General features: G+C 36.1%; 1 protein-coding gene across 1 annotated transcript in view; it reads right to left on the bottom strand.

Annotated features, from left to right (window-relative positions):
• Nucleotides 1-2,298: 2,298 nt before the first annotated feature.
• CAAP1 (caspase activity and apoptosis inhibitor 1) overlaps nt 2,299-16,727 on the bottom strand; it is a 64,121-nt gene continuing 49,692 nt past the window's right edge. The window contains exon 6 of the mRNA XM_065907874.1: nt 2,299-3,722. Coding sequence (XP_065763946.1) covers nt 3,376-3,722 — 347 coding nt within the window. The 3' untranslated portion in view covers nt 2,299-3,375. The remainder of the gene's footprint in view (nt 3,723-16,727) is intronic.

Below are 16,727 nucleotides of genomic sequence, written 5' to 3'. Positions count from 1 at the left end.
AACCCGGGTCTCCCACATTGCAGGCAGACGCGTTATCATCTGAGTCACCTGGGAAGCCCAGTTATAGCAGAAAGGAACCTTATATATCAGTGAATGATTCATCTCAACTGTTAATAGATACTTATCCAAAGTTACACAGCTGGCTGGGGCAGAATCAGAACCTCTGTTTTTAACTCTCATACCCTTTTCATTTTATCACAAATAAATGATAAAATAATAACTAAATATAATTTTTAAATAATTAAATATCAAGGAAACCAAATCTCTCAGCACTTTTTTTGATTTAAAAAGGGAGTCTACTTGAAGATAAAAATACATAAAAATATCTATTAGTTTTAAGGTAAAGCATGTTGGTCTTTTAAACAAACAGATACAACGAAAGGAAAGTATCTGTAACCAAACTCTTTTCCTACTTTTTATGACATAAAACTGATAGTTTTTAAAACCTTCAGGCTGCCATCTATATTCTGCCTAAATTGTGGGTTCACTCCTGTTTTATCGATCTTGAAATGGCATTGAAAAATGTTTTATTGCAATTTGTATTACTGTCCAAATGATTCTTTTATTCAGATAGCTAATCATGCCCTAATGATTTGCTGAAAGTAGGTTTTGGCAACAAGATTTATAAGGAAAAGATATACTGCCCTACAGTTTTAAGGAATTGATGGCGTCCAACAAAAGGATTTGGGAGGCTTCGGTGATTTTTCATAATTAGTATATTACACTGGTCATTCAGGGATAGATAGGTTTTCAGGATATATCTTGAGCACGTGGATTAGTAGGAACATCAAAAAGTGGGCCAAGGCCTACTGCAAAGGACCCATTATACCAGATACCACCAATCATTTAAGATTTAGGTAAAGTTCCTAGTCAAATATCAGTATTACCTGATGATGAAAAATTAGACTGCCATTTTTTTTCCTCTTAGTCACTAATTAAACATTTTTTGTTTAATTAATTAAACACTAATTAAACTAATTTTTTTTACATTGGCAAAATGGAAGAATTAGGCATAAAATGAAGCAGCACTCATGTTTATTAATCAGTCTATTCCATGCTAAAATCTACACCATAACATTCCTACACCATAACAGCTTAAGATTCTGAACAAGACTAAACACCTTAGAGGTAGTCAATAAATACCTGAGCTGATGATTAAATGACAGCATTAGATCAATATATGGTGTTTACCCATTACTTAGGCATTTCTAAAATAACCTTATTCCTATTCTCTAAAGCCACTCATTTGCAAAAACCTCTCATGTCTTTTAACATTACAAAAAAAAAAAGAGTTGATTTTCCAAGGTAGTAATCTAAGCAGCCTAATTTGTTCAACTCATTCTTCCTCACATACTACCACTCTAGTCAAATGTACTCTAAAGCATTCTGCAGTGAATACAGCAGGCACACAATGCTTCATGAAGGTGGTGACTTTAATCAGCTACAAAGCACTCAGAGCTCTTTCTTCTCCTCTATGTTTGATCACACAAATGTCATCTACTGCATTTTATAATTAGTAAGTAGCAATAAAGTTCATTCTGCACCACTTTGCTATCATTTAACTTTTAGTGTAAGTGGAAATAGAAACTGATTTTTTTCATCTTGAAGCAGTAACTATGAGAACTATTTAAATCATACCCAGGTTTATCAGCCTAAGAGAAGCATTTCAAATGATACAAGCCTCTGTGCTTCATTACAAAGATTCAGCAAGAAAAAAGAAATGACAGGATTATTTAAAGGCATGTTCAGGAACAACAAAAATGAATTTGTAACTGCTACTCCAGTGTTTCATATATACTATTTCCATAAGTGAAAAAGAAAGTGAAAGTCAGTCAGTCGTGTCTGACTCTTTGTGACCCTATGGACTATACAATCCATGGAATTCTCTGGGCCAGAATACTGGAATGGGTAGCCTTTCCCTTCTCCAGTGGATCTTTCCAACCCAGGGATTAAACCCAGGTTTTCCACATTGCAGGCAGATTCTTTATTAGCTGCATCAGAAGGGAAGTCCAAGAATACTGGAGTGGGTAGCCTATCCCTTCTCCAGTGGATCTTCCCCACCCAGGATCAAACTGGGGTCTCCTGCATTGTAGGCAGGTTACCAACTGAGCTATCAGGGAAGCCCAAGTACTATTTCCAAAAGAGATCCTCTAAAATTTATATATAATTAAGCCAGCTAAAAAGACACAATCCCTCTAAGTTCTTTTGTGTATAAGGAAAATCCTCACACAACACTAACAGAACATGCCTTATAAATATACTATATTTGTTAGCAAATATAAAAACAACAGTTTCAGATTTATATTTTACAAAAAAAATTTATTTTAAGTTAAGAGTCTCTACCTACATTTATTTTGGTATCAAACAACTACAATTAGTGATGGGACAAAAAGCATTCATAATTGTGGCAGGACGTTAATCTATTTACAAAAACTATACAAAATTAGATTAATTATTACATCCACTTATCAAAACTTCCTGAAGTTAAATTCATTTTTGGAAATCTATCAAAAGTCCTCAGATCCAGAATGACAGTCTTAATGATTTTTAATTCATGGAATTATAGCACATAAGATTTTCAAGCAAAAACATCAGATGAAAGCCTGTACAATAAAATAGCCTCCTTCTCCTAAATGCCTGGAATGTAAATGAAAATGTGTGCCCTTTTCATTGAAGGAAAAAAACTGAACTAAGAGTTCAACAGTATCAAATACCTGTTAGAATGGCTTGCTTGCTGGAATTACAGTTGGACAATTAATTCGACGTTGTTAAAAAATGCTTTAAACTAAGTCCTTTTTTCCCCTTTTTTATAAAAAAGCTTTGCTCAGCCATTTTGGATCTCCGTCTTGTAACAAAAATGTTGTTCAGTTTTTACTAAGTCTATACCCATAAAAGGCATCTTCGAAATGGTACATATTTTAAAAGTGCATATAAACATAACCCAACTTAAATTGTTAATATACCTAGAAGCAATAATTTAATATTCTATTGCAAAATACAGGTAGCCTGAAGGCAACATGCTTGATCAATCTTTCATAAACTTTTTGGTTTGATGCCAAAATATTTCAAAATAAAGGAAAAAAATAACATGACTTTTTTTAGCTAATGGCTTTTCAGATATTAATTTGCAGATATACTAAATACTCATCTAACAAAGTATCTAATTACCCAATGATATGTGTCATGAATTCAAAAAACAACTACATAATACAAAAGTAACAACAACAACAACATGTATTTTAGACCTAAGATGAGTTTATCTAGTAAGAGTTATATGAGAAATATCAGGTAAGACACCAAATAAACTTTAGATACAAAATGATATGGTGTAGCATTGCTCAAACACATCCAATATTTAGACACAACTTAAATAAACTAGGCTGGCTTTTTTATATCACCAGCTTTCATCAGGGCCTTAATAGCTCTGGCCCTCATTTCAAGTTCGAGCAGCTCCAGCTGCTGCGCCGAAGGCTGAACATCTTCCGGCGGAGGAACAGTCAGGGTGGCGGCTTTGGGCTCCTTTGGACTAGACTCTGCAAGTCCCAGAATCTCGTTCACGCTTTTCTCAATGTCTTTCTCCAGGTCATCTATCTGACCAGCTTCACTCTGGACTGTATTTTCTGGGACCTCAGGAGCAGCTGCTTCTTCATTACAGGGGCCTTCTATGTCGCTGTCATAAGCATCTGCATTTATACTGAGTACATCGCTATCTTCCCCTTTGCCTGTAACACACACACAAAAGGGAAAGAATCATGTGACCTAAAGGTTCCAATCAAAATTTCCCTTCTATTTATATGTAAGGGATGCTTTGACCTCCCCCACCTGCCACCCTGGAGTCCCAAATTCCATAGCCCCATCCCAAACCCTTTTCCCCTGACTCCTCAACCTTTTTTTTTTTTTTTTTGCCTGAAGAATTTTAATTTTCTGACCAGGGATCAAATTCAGGCCCTGGCAGTGAAAGCACTGAGTCCTAACCACCGGACTGCCAGGGAATTCCCCCATCAACTTTGAAAACATCTAGTTTAATGTAAATCTTAATGTATTTTTCATCCCAATTTAGTAGAACATGGAAGCAATGGGAAATGTATACCATCATATGGATGTCCCTGACCAACTTTCCAAATTAAAATGTTGTACCACTTTAGACCACAGTGAAGCCTCGACATTACAAAATGTTGACACCTTTTGGACAGAATACTACTTATTACTGAAGTAAAATTCCATTCAAAAAGGAGCTTAAAGTACTCGGCCTTATAAACTATAAAAACAGAAAAATATCATCAGTAAGCTGGACACCATTCCAAATCTTTTCATATGCTTTTTCAAACACTTTGTTCTAAATCAATAAATTAAAGGAGAATGCCTAAGGCTACTTTCTACGATAAAATATCCTCATCATGAGGATTTTAATTAATGAAGTTAGTAAGCTATAACTTTTTAAAATGCATTTGTTATAAGACTTCTGTAACTGATGCTAAGATCGTGCATATAAACACAGATTGTAGCCCTCAACCTCTATGGTCTTGTACCATTACTAAAGTCCACAAGTTAGTTACAACTTTGAGTGCTCCTCTATACCTCCAATTTATTTATATTTTAAATTCCTGATATGTCTTTTAAAAAGAAAGTAATGATCCCCCAATTGTTAGCTTTGTTAATTTTCCTGTGGTGGGGAAAACATTTACAAAACATAGACTGACAGATGGAAAATTCTGATAATATAACGTATAAAAATTCTGCTCCATGGATTTTAAAATAAATGATTTACTGACCTTAACTGATTCTCCTACATCCTAATTATTCAAAAGCTACTTCCATTCCAAAGTTAAAGTAGAAAATGAACTAACAAATTATGTGTCCACAAATAGAAGTTTTTAAAAAAAGTTCCAATTTTAATCATTTAATGCCAAGGAATATTTTATATATCTTTCCAGAGCAAAAAATATTTCCATATAGCTACAGAAAAAAATGAATTGAGCCTTTTGTATAAATAATGCTTTCCATCTAAGTATTCTAATGTGAGACAAAACAAATTTAAGAAAAAAAGTGCTACTAAGTTGTTCCTAGTCTAAAAGTTAATTTTCATGCCGAACAGGCTTTACTCTAGAATTCTAAATCTCTAGTCACTGATTTTGAGTGAAAATACGCAGCCTGTTTAAAAGATTTTAAAATATAAGCTTTTAGAAAAATGTGATTTGGTTTTTCAGACTAGAAGATGTTGCCTGATAATGAATGAAGAGCAGAATGGAATGGATGACTGGGGAGAAAGGGAGAGTCTCAAAGTTGGAATACCTGAATTCTAATCCTTAGTCTGCTTTTAATCATATGATTTTGGGAAAATCCCTTACCTTCTCAGAGGTGCTCTCCTGTAAAAATTAAGGTAGATTGTCTTAGGATGTCCCCAAAGCCTAATTTTACATAGTAAGCTGTCTATACAAAAAGATATAAAATGGCAATATTTTAAACTGTTTTCCTTTTTTCTCCCCATAAGATTCAGGTATCACTTATCTTTCACTTAATATATTTGTCAGCTGGATAATAATCCAAAAGAATTTCCTACTAGCCAATGAAAGTAGCCAATGAAAAATAAGTAAGAAGTCAGTAAATCCTGCTCTACTAAAATTTTTTCACCAGAAACTCTTTATTGGCAACAGTTTTCTAGTATTATAATTGAAGTTCACATATTACTTTACGGGTCAACGTATAACGGATCAACAACTATAGAATCCCTTATACATTAAGTCACAAATGTTGAAGCAGTTGCATTTTTATGAAATTAGTTTGCTTTGAATCTAAATAAAAAATGAGCAAAACTTAAAAGATATTTTCATTAAATAAGGGGAGAATCTATTTTAGTAGATCCTGTAGATGTTTACATGGCAAATCATCAGCCTATATTTGCTCTCAAAAAAGACTACAGGGATATATGTGGGTGTGTAAAAGTATTTGTAAGTGAAAGTATATTATGTTCATCCTTTCTTTCCCCCTCTTTCAAACATTTCTGAAACAGCTAAGATCTACTGAGCTATACACTCTCACTTAATTCAGATCACTCTCTAAGCCTATTCATATAAGCTACTCAAAAAGCAGCCACAGCGAAAGAGATCCTCTGCCATAAACTTAAGATCCCAAGAAGGAGGAAATGACAACCCACTCCAGTCTTCTCGCCTGGGAAATCCCATGGAGAGACGAGCCTCGGTGGGCTATAGTCCATGGGGTTGCAAGAGAGTCAGATATGACTTAATGGACTAAACAACAACAAGTTCATAAAGTTATCAGCACTAAAGATTCAGGATCAAAATGTTTATACACACACTCCCAACGTTTCAAAGGAGAAAAATCTTAATGAAAAACTTTTTTCATTTATATTTTCTATGGGTTTGTTTCAAATGTTCTTAAAGAGCAGAGGTGGAGCTTGCTTTGCTTTTTTTTAAATCAGAAACAGTAGTATGCATAGTCCTCAAAGAAGAAACAGTTCTCTATGAATTTGCTGTTCTCTGTTTACACTTAAAATTATCGAAATCCAAGTGACTGAGTTCTCTATAGCACAGTATAGGTAAAAGCGCTCACAAGTCCCATCTGCCCATTACACCTGCACTGAAGAGGCCAAAGCTTTGTAGAATCTGTGTAATTGTATAATACAGAATGTAGAATCTGTATAATTGAAGTAATTCAGCATAAGTACTTCACAAATGTGAAAACAAGACAGTGACCTATACAATGTAACCTGACAAACTATTTAAAGGTCTAAAATCATACTTTGTTGTTTCACTAGTTTTTAACTTTCTTCATTCTACTGACTCATTTTTTAGATACAGTTTGCAAACACAAGAATGCATTTTCAAAGATAATTCACTCTCATCCTCAGTATCAGAAAATTGTAAGGTCTTTTTTTTACCAATTATGATCACTGGTGGCTCAGAGGTTAAAGCATCTGCCTGCAATGCGGGAGACCTGGGTTCGAACCCAGGGTCAGGAAGAGTCCCTGGAGAAGGAAATGGCAACCCACTCCAGTATTCTTCCCTGAAGAATCCCATGGATGGAAGAGCCTGGTGGGCTATAGTCCACAGGGTCGCAAAGAGTCAGACACGACTGAGCGACTTCACTTCATGATCCTACAATCAGAAGGGGTAAAACTTGTACATTCTTTCTAAACCAGTAACCTTAACCTAATGTGCCTTATTCTAAGTCCTCAAAATATCAGTGCAGTCATGGTTCAGTCCTTCTGGACCCCCCGAGCTCTGCATATGTGAAAGTTAAGTGTGTGAGTGTGCATGCGCACACATGCACATCTGTGCACAAGTGTGTTCAGGGGAGTGAGAACCCATTTAAATTGTAACAGAATTCTACAAAGGAGCATTTTCACGCTTTTATACAGGCTTAGGAGTCTGAGAGTAACAAAACAATCTCAGGGAAATTATCTGTACTCCTCTAAGAGAAATAAAAACAGTTTCAATGTATGCATGATGCTAAAGTAAAGTCATTGAAATCCACCAAGAAAAATAAAAGACATGGGGGTTTGAGGTAAAATAATACAAATATAATTTAAAATATTAAGAATTCATACTATTAACTGTTAAAAACATGACTACAAAAAATCGCTGGGGGAAGGAGGAAGCATAAAATTAGACCAATTACTGAAGTTATAAGGCAGCAAAATAACTAAAGTAACTTAGACATGTACATATATACAACATAATATTGCTCAGCCATAACAAAGAATGAAACAACATTATTTGCAGCAACATGGATAACACCCAAAAAAGATGTCCTTTTCATTACAGGCAACTGGAATGCAAAAGTAGGAAGTCAAGAAATACCTGGAGTAACAGGCAAATTTGGCCTTGGAGTACAATACAAAGCAGGGAAAAGGCTAATAAGAGTTTTGCCAAGAGAATGCACTGGTCATAGCAAACACCCTCTTTCAACAACACAAGAGAAGACGCTACACATGGACATCACCAGATGGTCAATACGGAAATCAGACTGATTATATTCTTTACAGCCAAAGAGGGAAAAGTTCTATACAGTCAGCAAAAACAAGACTGGGAGATGACTGTGGCTCAAATCATGAACTCTTTATTGCCATATTCAGACTGAAATTGAAGAAAGTAGGGAAAACCACTAGACCATTCAGGTATGACCTAAATATAATCCCTTAATGATTATACAGCGGAAGTGACAAATAAATTCAAGGGATTAGATCTGATAGACACAGTGCCTGATGAACTATGGACGGAGGTTCATTTCATTGTACAGGAGACAGGGATCAAGACCAACCCCAAGGAAAAGAAATGCAAAGAGGCAAAATGGCTGTCTGAGGAGGCCTCACAAATAGCTGTGAATAGAACAGAAGCGAAAGGCAAAGGAAAAAAGAAAAGATATACCTATTTGAATGCAAACTTCCAAAGAATAGCAAGAAGAGATAAGCAAGCCTTCCACGGTGACCAGTGCAAAGAAACAGAGGAAAACAATAGAATGGGAAAGTCTAGAGATCCTTCAACATACCAAGGGAATATTACATGCAAAAATGGGCTCAATAAAGGACAGAAATGGTATGGACCTAACAGAAGCAGAAGAAACTAAGAAGAGGTGGCAAGAATACACAGAACTGTACAAAAAAAGATCTTCACAACCCAGATAATCACGATGGTGTGATCACTCACCTAGAGCCAGACATCCTGGAAGGTGAAGTCAAGCGGGCCTTAGGAAGCATCACTATGAACAAAGCTAGTGGAAGGAATGGAATTCCAGTTGAGCTATTTCAAATCCTAAAAGATGACGCTGTGAAAGTGCTGCACTCGATATGCCAGCAAATTTGGAAAACTCAGCAGTGTCCACAGGACTGGAAAAGATCAGTTTTCATTCCAATCCCAAAGAAAGGCAATGCCAAAGAATGCTCAAACTACTGCACAATTGCACTCAACTCACATGCTAGTAAAGTAATGCTCAACATTCTCCAAGCCAGGTTTCAACAGTACATAAACCATGAACTTCCAGATGTTCAAGCTGGATTTAGAAAAGGCAGAGGAACCAGAGATCAAATTGCCAACATCTGTTGGATCATTGAAAAAGCAAAAGTTTCAGAAAAACATCTACTTCTGCTTTATTGACTACACCAAAGCCTTTGACTGTGTGGACCACTATAAACTATGAAAAATTATTCAAGAGACGGGAATACCAGACCACCTGACCTGCCTCTTGAGAAACCTGTATGCAGGTCAGGAAGCAACAGTTAGAACTGGACATGGAACAACAGACTGGTTCCAAATCGGGAAAGCAGTACATCAAGCCTGTATATTGTCACCCTGCTTATTTAACTTATATGCAGAGTACATCATGAGAAACGCTGGGCTGGAGGAAGCACAAGTGGAATCAAGATAGCTGGGAGAAATATCAATAACCTCAGATATGCAGATGACACCACCCTTATGGCAGAAAGCGAAGAGGAACTAAAGAACCTGTTGACATAAGTGAAAGAGGAGAGTGAAAAGGTTGGCTTAAAGCTCAGCATTCAGAAAACTAAGATCATGGCATCTGGTCCCATCACTTCATGGCAAATAGAAGGGAAAACAATGGAAACAGTGACAGACTTTATTTTGGGGAGCACCAAAATCACTGCAGATGGTGACTGCAGCCATGAAATTAAAAGATGCTTGCTCCTTGGAAGAAAAGTTATGACTAACCTAGAGAGCATATTAAAAAGCAGAGACATCACTTTACCAACAAAGGTCTGTCTCGTCAAAGTATGGTTTCTCCAGTAGTCATGCATGGAATGTGAGAGTTGGATTATAAAGAAAGCTGAGCACCAAAGAATTGATGCTTTTGAACTGTGGTGCTGGAGAAGACTCTTGAGAGTCCCTTGGACTGCAAGGAGATCCAACCAGTCCATCCTAAAGGAGATCAGCCCTGAGTATTCACTGATGCTGAAGCTGAAGCTCCAATACTTTGGCCACCTGATGTGAAGAACTGAATCATTTGAAAAGACCCTGATGCTGGGAAACATTGAAGGCAGAAGGAGAAGGGGATGACATAGGATGAGATGGCTGGATGGCATCATAGACTCAAAGGACACGAATTTGAGTAAACTCCAGGAGCTGGCGATGGACAGGGAGGCCTGATGTGCTGCAGTCCATGGGGTCGCAGAGTCAGACACGACTGAGTGAATGAACTGAACTGACTGGATGGACCTAGAGATTATCATACTAATGTGAAGTAAGTCAGAGAGAGAAAAATAAATATCATATAGTATCACTCATATGTGGAATCTAATTTTTTTAAAAAAGATACAAAGAACTGACCTACAAAACAGGAAAAGACTTACATACATCAAAACAAGCAGATGGTTACCTGCTTGTTTTCCAAGGGAAAACTTGGAGGGGAGAGAGAATTCAGGACCTTGTAATGAACACACATACACTACCATATATAAGACAGATAACCAACAAGGACCTACTGTGTAGCAGAGGAAATTCTACCCAACATTCTGTGATAACCTAAATGAAAAAGAATCTAAAAAAGAATGAATATATGTAAACACATTCATAACTGAGCCAATTCTGCTGCACACCTGAAACTAAAACAACCATAAACCCACTACACTCCAATAAAGTTAAAGTTTTTAAAAGTAAAACAAAGTAACTTTAAAATATACACAAAGAGGGACTTCCCTGGTGGTCCAGTGGCTAAAACCCCATGTTCTCAATGCAGGGGAACTAGGTTCGATCCCTGGTCAGGGAACTAGATCCTACATTCTGCAACTAAGGCCCAGCACGGTCAAATAAATAAAAACTAAGACTTGGCACATAGCCAAATAAATAAAAATATATAAAGATTAAAATACTTTAAATATATATATACAAAGAAACAAGAGACATTACAGAATTAACTACATTAATTCTGCTCCTTTATATAATCTAGTAACATGAGTGGCCCCTAAAATACTAAATACCATTTAGAGAATTTTAGAGAAAAGCAATATAATTGAAGAAATGAACCAAATAACCTAAGGGAAAGGACAAAAGAGTTTAAGAACTTGGCTAAGCAAAAGTTAGAGGAAGACAAAGAGTTAAAATATTGATATTTTTCAATGAAAAAGCAATAAAGAGTTCAAGGACTTATTGAGCATTCATCTATTATGGTTAATCCGCTAGCCAACTACTCACAAATATAAATTCTATTCCATTTTCTTCTGATCTGTGTATGTTCAACTTTTCTTTTGTTTTCCTGCTATCTTCTTTCCTACCAACCTGAATCATACCCTAGTCAAACTCTGTACTGACTCTTTGCAACCCCATGGGCTATACAGTGCATGGAATTCTCTAGGCCAGGAAACTGGAGTGGGTAGCCTTACCCTTCTCCAGGGGATCTTCCCAACCCAGGAATCAAACCCAGGTCTCCCACATTGCAGGCGGATTCTTTACTAACTGAGCTATCAGGGAAGCCCTCAATGGACATGAGTTTAAGCAAACTCTGGGAGATAGTGAAGGACAGGGAAGCCTGGAGTGCTGCAGTCCATAAGGTCACAAAGAGCCAGGCAGGACTTTGCAATTGAACAACAACAACAACACAAACATGGGATAAAACCATAAAGGGAAAATATTTGGCAACTAAATAGAACACCTACCACTCTTTACATATTTTACTGACAAGGAGAAAAATTATAACTATGAAAGACCCAATCACTTTAAAATTTAATGGAGTTTCAGTATTTTAAAAAGGGAACATACAACATAATACAAAAAGCTAAAATACAATACTTGTACTTTTACTATCATCTATAACAATTTTCAATGCTTGAGAGCTACAGAGATTCCCTAAGCTCGATAAAGGAAAATATTTTGTTTTAGATTTGCTTTCTGCTATAATAAGTTTTAATTACCCAATGAAAGTAAAATTAGAAGAGTTTTTAAACATTTTGAGTAATAAAAATAAAAAAGACTTTTAGGTTATGCTACCATGTTTAAACCTTGATAGGGCCTGTAGTATTCCATGTGCAAATAATTCAACTTATCAGAATACTTTTAATGCATAAAATGAAACCGTATCTATGTTATGAGTGACTACATGCCTGTGAAACTTTTTGATAATGAGTTATTAAATTAAGCCAAGAGACAAACCCTAGTACAGGGAATAATTAAATATCTGTCTGAATTTCTGCTAAAGATGGGAAATTGAGCAAACATATCTAATTCCCTTCCCCATCAAGGATCCACTGAAGTTGACAGAAGAGCAGATACTTAAAAATAATAGCTAAAAACTGTGAATTAACTGAGGGTGAAACTAACAAACATCAGTCCTTCCTAAGGAAAGCACAAAACAGAGACTCCACAAAGGGGGAAAAAAAAATCAACAAATAAAGCTAAAAAAATGTGAGACTTCTGAGAAAGAAAATATAGACTACAGATAAAATTATAAGACAGGGCAAACTTATAAGAAAATATTAGCAAAATACATTTTTTAAGAAAACAAATGTAAAAACATATACAATGTCTGGGTATTGTTAGAAACAAGTAAAAACACAGATAAAGGATAGGAATGGGTCTAGCATTTCACAGAGTATGAAATACAAAAGTTCAGTAAATATATGAAAAATACTCAACATAATTTCTAATCAGGGAAATACAAATTAAAACATTAAGATATTATTTTTTACTCATTAGTTTTAAAAAAAAAAGGAATTTCACCTATCTGCCAAAAAAAAAATAATAAATTGACAAGACGCAAAAATGATCAAGACAAACTGTTAAGTCAAAAAAGTAACCTAAAGAGTTGTTAATAATGGCTTCCTTCCAGAGAGGGGAGTACGAGTAGAAGAGGAAGAGAAGAAAATGAGTTTTCCAATTCCCCTCTATGAACATATGTATTTCTTCAACCATTTCTAAGAATACAATTTTGTAAGAATTTTTTAAAGAAGTTATAATATTAGATAACAAGAAAGGGTATCATTTAGAAAGAAATTTTGCTGGAGTTTTATAAAACGTAAGTAAGTAGTATGAAATTGACACAAAAATAAAAGCAAAGCAAAGCCATAGCCAAAGACACCACAGGAAGCTGTAATTCCCTCTCAGAGTCTTGGAAGTAAGGAAGAGATGGCTTTGGAACAAAGAGTGAGAAAATTAAACTCACTCTGAAAAGCTGAGCCAAATGAACCTTTCTTATCCTCCCCTTCCTTGCCACAGGCCCAAGCACTCTACTGGGAGGCCTACCCCATGTACTTACATTAAAGAGATCTGGTAGCAAAATATAACTAAACAGTTACTGAAGAAGCCCAAACTGGCTACTAGAAAAACTAAAATAAATGAAGGACCAAGATGAACAAAGGAAGACAAAGAAAAGGTGGAGATCAAAATATATTCTACTAGAGGAGAACAAGGGGTTGGGAAGTCTAGTTAGTATCCTTACGGAGCCTGAAGTAGATCTGCAACTATAAAACAAGTACAGAATGCAATGAAAAATGACCAGAGAAAAGAAATACTAAAATTTAACATTACAATTATCAAGAGCAAACAGTCGATGATTATTGGAAGATAATATTTTTTAAAAAATAAAAAACTTTCAGGGACTTCCCTGGCAGTCCAGTAGTTGGGACTTCACCTTCCAATGCAGAGGGTGTGGCTTCAATCCTGGGTCAGGGAGCTAAAATCCCACATGCTTCCTGCCCGCCCCCCCCACAAGTCACATAAAACAGAAGCAATATTATAACAAATTCAATACAGACTTAAAAAAACTTTCAAAATGAACAAAATAAATAAAAATATATTTAAAATATGCAATAGAAGTCAAGAAATGGGGATGACCCACAAGTCCAACAACCTAATTATTTCAACAACTACTGAGCACCTACTATGTATAAGACATTGCTTTAAACACTGAGAAAACAGCAGTGAATTTTAAAAAGTCCCTGCCTTACCATTAAGTCATTCGAAAGACATTATAAACCAACATAAGGTACTATGGAAATAATAAAGCAGCATATGCAGCTCAATATCACACACACACACTCAATCAAAAAGGCAGTGGAGCTAAATGGACATTTCTCCAAAGAAGACAAGGATGACCAAGAGGCACATGAAAAGATGTGAAAGGCACATGAAGGGCAAGAGGCACATGAAAAGTGGTGCCTCAACACCACTAAGTACTCAAGAAATGCAAATCAAAACAGCCACTATAAAGAACAGTATGGTGGCTCCTTTTAAAACTAAATATAGAACTACCATACGATCCAGCAATCCCACTACGGGCATATACCCTGAGAAAACCATAATTCAAAAAGACACACATACCCCAAAATTCACTGCAGCAAAATTTACAACGGTTAGGACATGGAAGCAACCTAAATGTCCATAAACAGATGACTGGATAAAGAAGATGTGGTATATATATACAATGGAATATTACTCGGCCATAAAAAGGAATGAAACTGAGTCATTTGTAGAGATATGGATGGACCTAGAGCCTGTCATACAAAGGGAACTAAGGAGTAAATAGACACGTAAATGCCGTTATTAACGCATATACGTGGAATCTAGAAAAACAGTTCAGATGAATCTACTTGCAGGGCAGGAAAAGAGACGCAGACGTAGAGGATGGACATGTGGACACAGCAGATAGCGGGTGTAGGCAAATGAGGAGACCAGAACTGACGTGTGCACACTAGCACGTGTACCTAGCGAGCGCCCGCGGCATCGCCCAGGGAGCTCAGTTCAGTGCTCTCTGACGGCCGAGAGGGTGGGACAGGGGTGGGAGTCGGCGTGAAAGGGAGGTCAGGAGGGACGGGATATATGTGCACTCATACCTGGTTCATTTCATTGTACAGCAGAAACTACACAACACTGTAAAGCGATTATACTCCAATTAAAAAACAATGACAGCAGCAGAAAGCTTTCATACAGTCAGCATTTTGATCTGATACAGTAACAGCTGAGCAGAAACTTGAAGCAACAGAACAGGTCGGAAAGCAAGAAGAGAGGGAATGAAGAAGGAAAATGAAGAAATAAGAGAAGAAAATTGATATGAAATGAAGAAGGCCTTCACACTCAAAGGGTCTCCCAGGAGCATAACACCTAAGACACATTCTGTGAAATATCAGAACTCAAGAGTTTAAAAAAAAATCTTAAAAATTCCCAGAGGCGGAAAAGAAACAGATTTCCAAGAAAAGATAGGTTCAAGAAATCAAGCACATTCTTAACAGCCATTGTGGACAACAGACTGCAAAGGCTACAATGTGCTCACAAAAAATGGAAGAACTATATACTGTGTGCCTGAAGGACACAACATTGATTCTAAATATTCCTGTTAAAAAAACTGAACATGAATCTGATTCAAGACTCTATTTCTAATTACCTATTTATAGAAAAACAATGTTAAACGAAACACTGAGATGCAATCAGCAAATTCAAATGGAGAATCTAACAATCCCAATTCTTCAAGAAATAAACTACAGAGAGGGAGAAAAGGGGGACCACACAGATTAAAAAGAGGCTGAATGTTATCCAATTGCAGTGTAGAGACCTTATTAGGATACTGATTCTTACATAGTTGGTATACCTATGGCTGATTCATGTTGATGTCTGGCAGAAACCAACAAAATTCTGTAAAGCAATTATCCTTCAATTAAAAAATAAATAAATTTTAAAAAGAGTAAGGATAAAATAAAGATAACTTCAAATTATTAAAAAATAAATTTAAAATAAAAAATGCTATAAGACAATTAGAGAAATTTGAACGTTGGCTATCTCAAGATTAAAATTACATTATCACTGTTCCGTAACCCCTAATGAAATAATGGAAAAAGACAATACTAAATAGCTACTAAAACCACTAATGGAGCTTTCCTGGTAGCTCAGCTGGTTAAGAACCTGCCTGCTATGCGGGAGTCCTGGCTTCAATCCCTGGGCTGGGAAGACCCCTGGAGGAGGCCATGGCAATTCACTCCAATATTCTTGCCTGGAGAATCCCCATGGACAGAGGAGCCTGGTGGGCTACAGTCCATGGGGTTGCACAGTCGGACATGACTGAGTAAGTACAGCACAAAACCATTAATGCAAGGCTGATAACACCTGACCCAACAGGTCAATCTTAATATCACAATGTCTACCAATGAATGACTAGGTTAAATTTGAACACTTTCTGAATATTATCTGATACTTAAGAAATGCTACTTTTAAGGTATTCTGATTATGTTTAAAAACTGAGCTCTTATCTTTAAGAGATACACTGTTACTAAAATATTTACAAATGAACTGAAAAGATATAGGATTTGCTTTAAAATAATATAGCAGGTAGGAAGCAGGTAGGAATGTGGATGAAAGAAGATTAGACACTGCAGGTAATTACTGAAGATGCAGCTGAGTATATGGGAGTTAAAATTCCTACTTTATTTTCTATTTATGCTTGAAAATTTCTAAAAAAAGGTTTTTAAGTTGATTCTTATTTAGGAACCAAACATCAGGTTTTAAAATGTATATGTACATTTTTTTTCAGTCGCAAAGTCATGTGTGTGTGTGTGTGTGTGTGCTAGAGAAGAAAATGGAGTACTGAAATCCAATATTCCTATCAAGCAAACAGAGTTGGTTACTAGAAGGGTTGAGCTTTTTACTTTGTTTTCTCTTTTAATAAGTTTTTCTCATCTGACTTTAAGTTATTCATGTTTAGTGGTTATGCCATTTAGAACAACACATTTTACCAGCCTTCGCTCTAGAATCTTAACTCTCCAAGGCCTCTGG

Source organism: Muntiacus reevesi, chromosome 17 (genome assembly GCF_963930625.1).
Source record: "Muntiacus reevesi chromosome 17, mMunRee1.1, whole genome shotgun sequence".
NCBI lineage: Eukaryota > Metazoa > Chordata > Mammalia > Artiodactyla > Cervidae > Muntiacus > Muntiacus reevesi.
The sequence above is the reverse complement of the archived record's forward strand: the minus strand, read 5'-3'. Positions and strand labels throughout refer to the sequence as shown.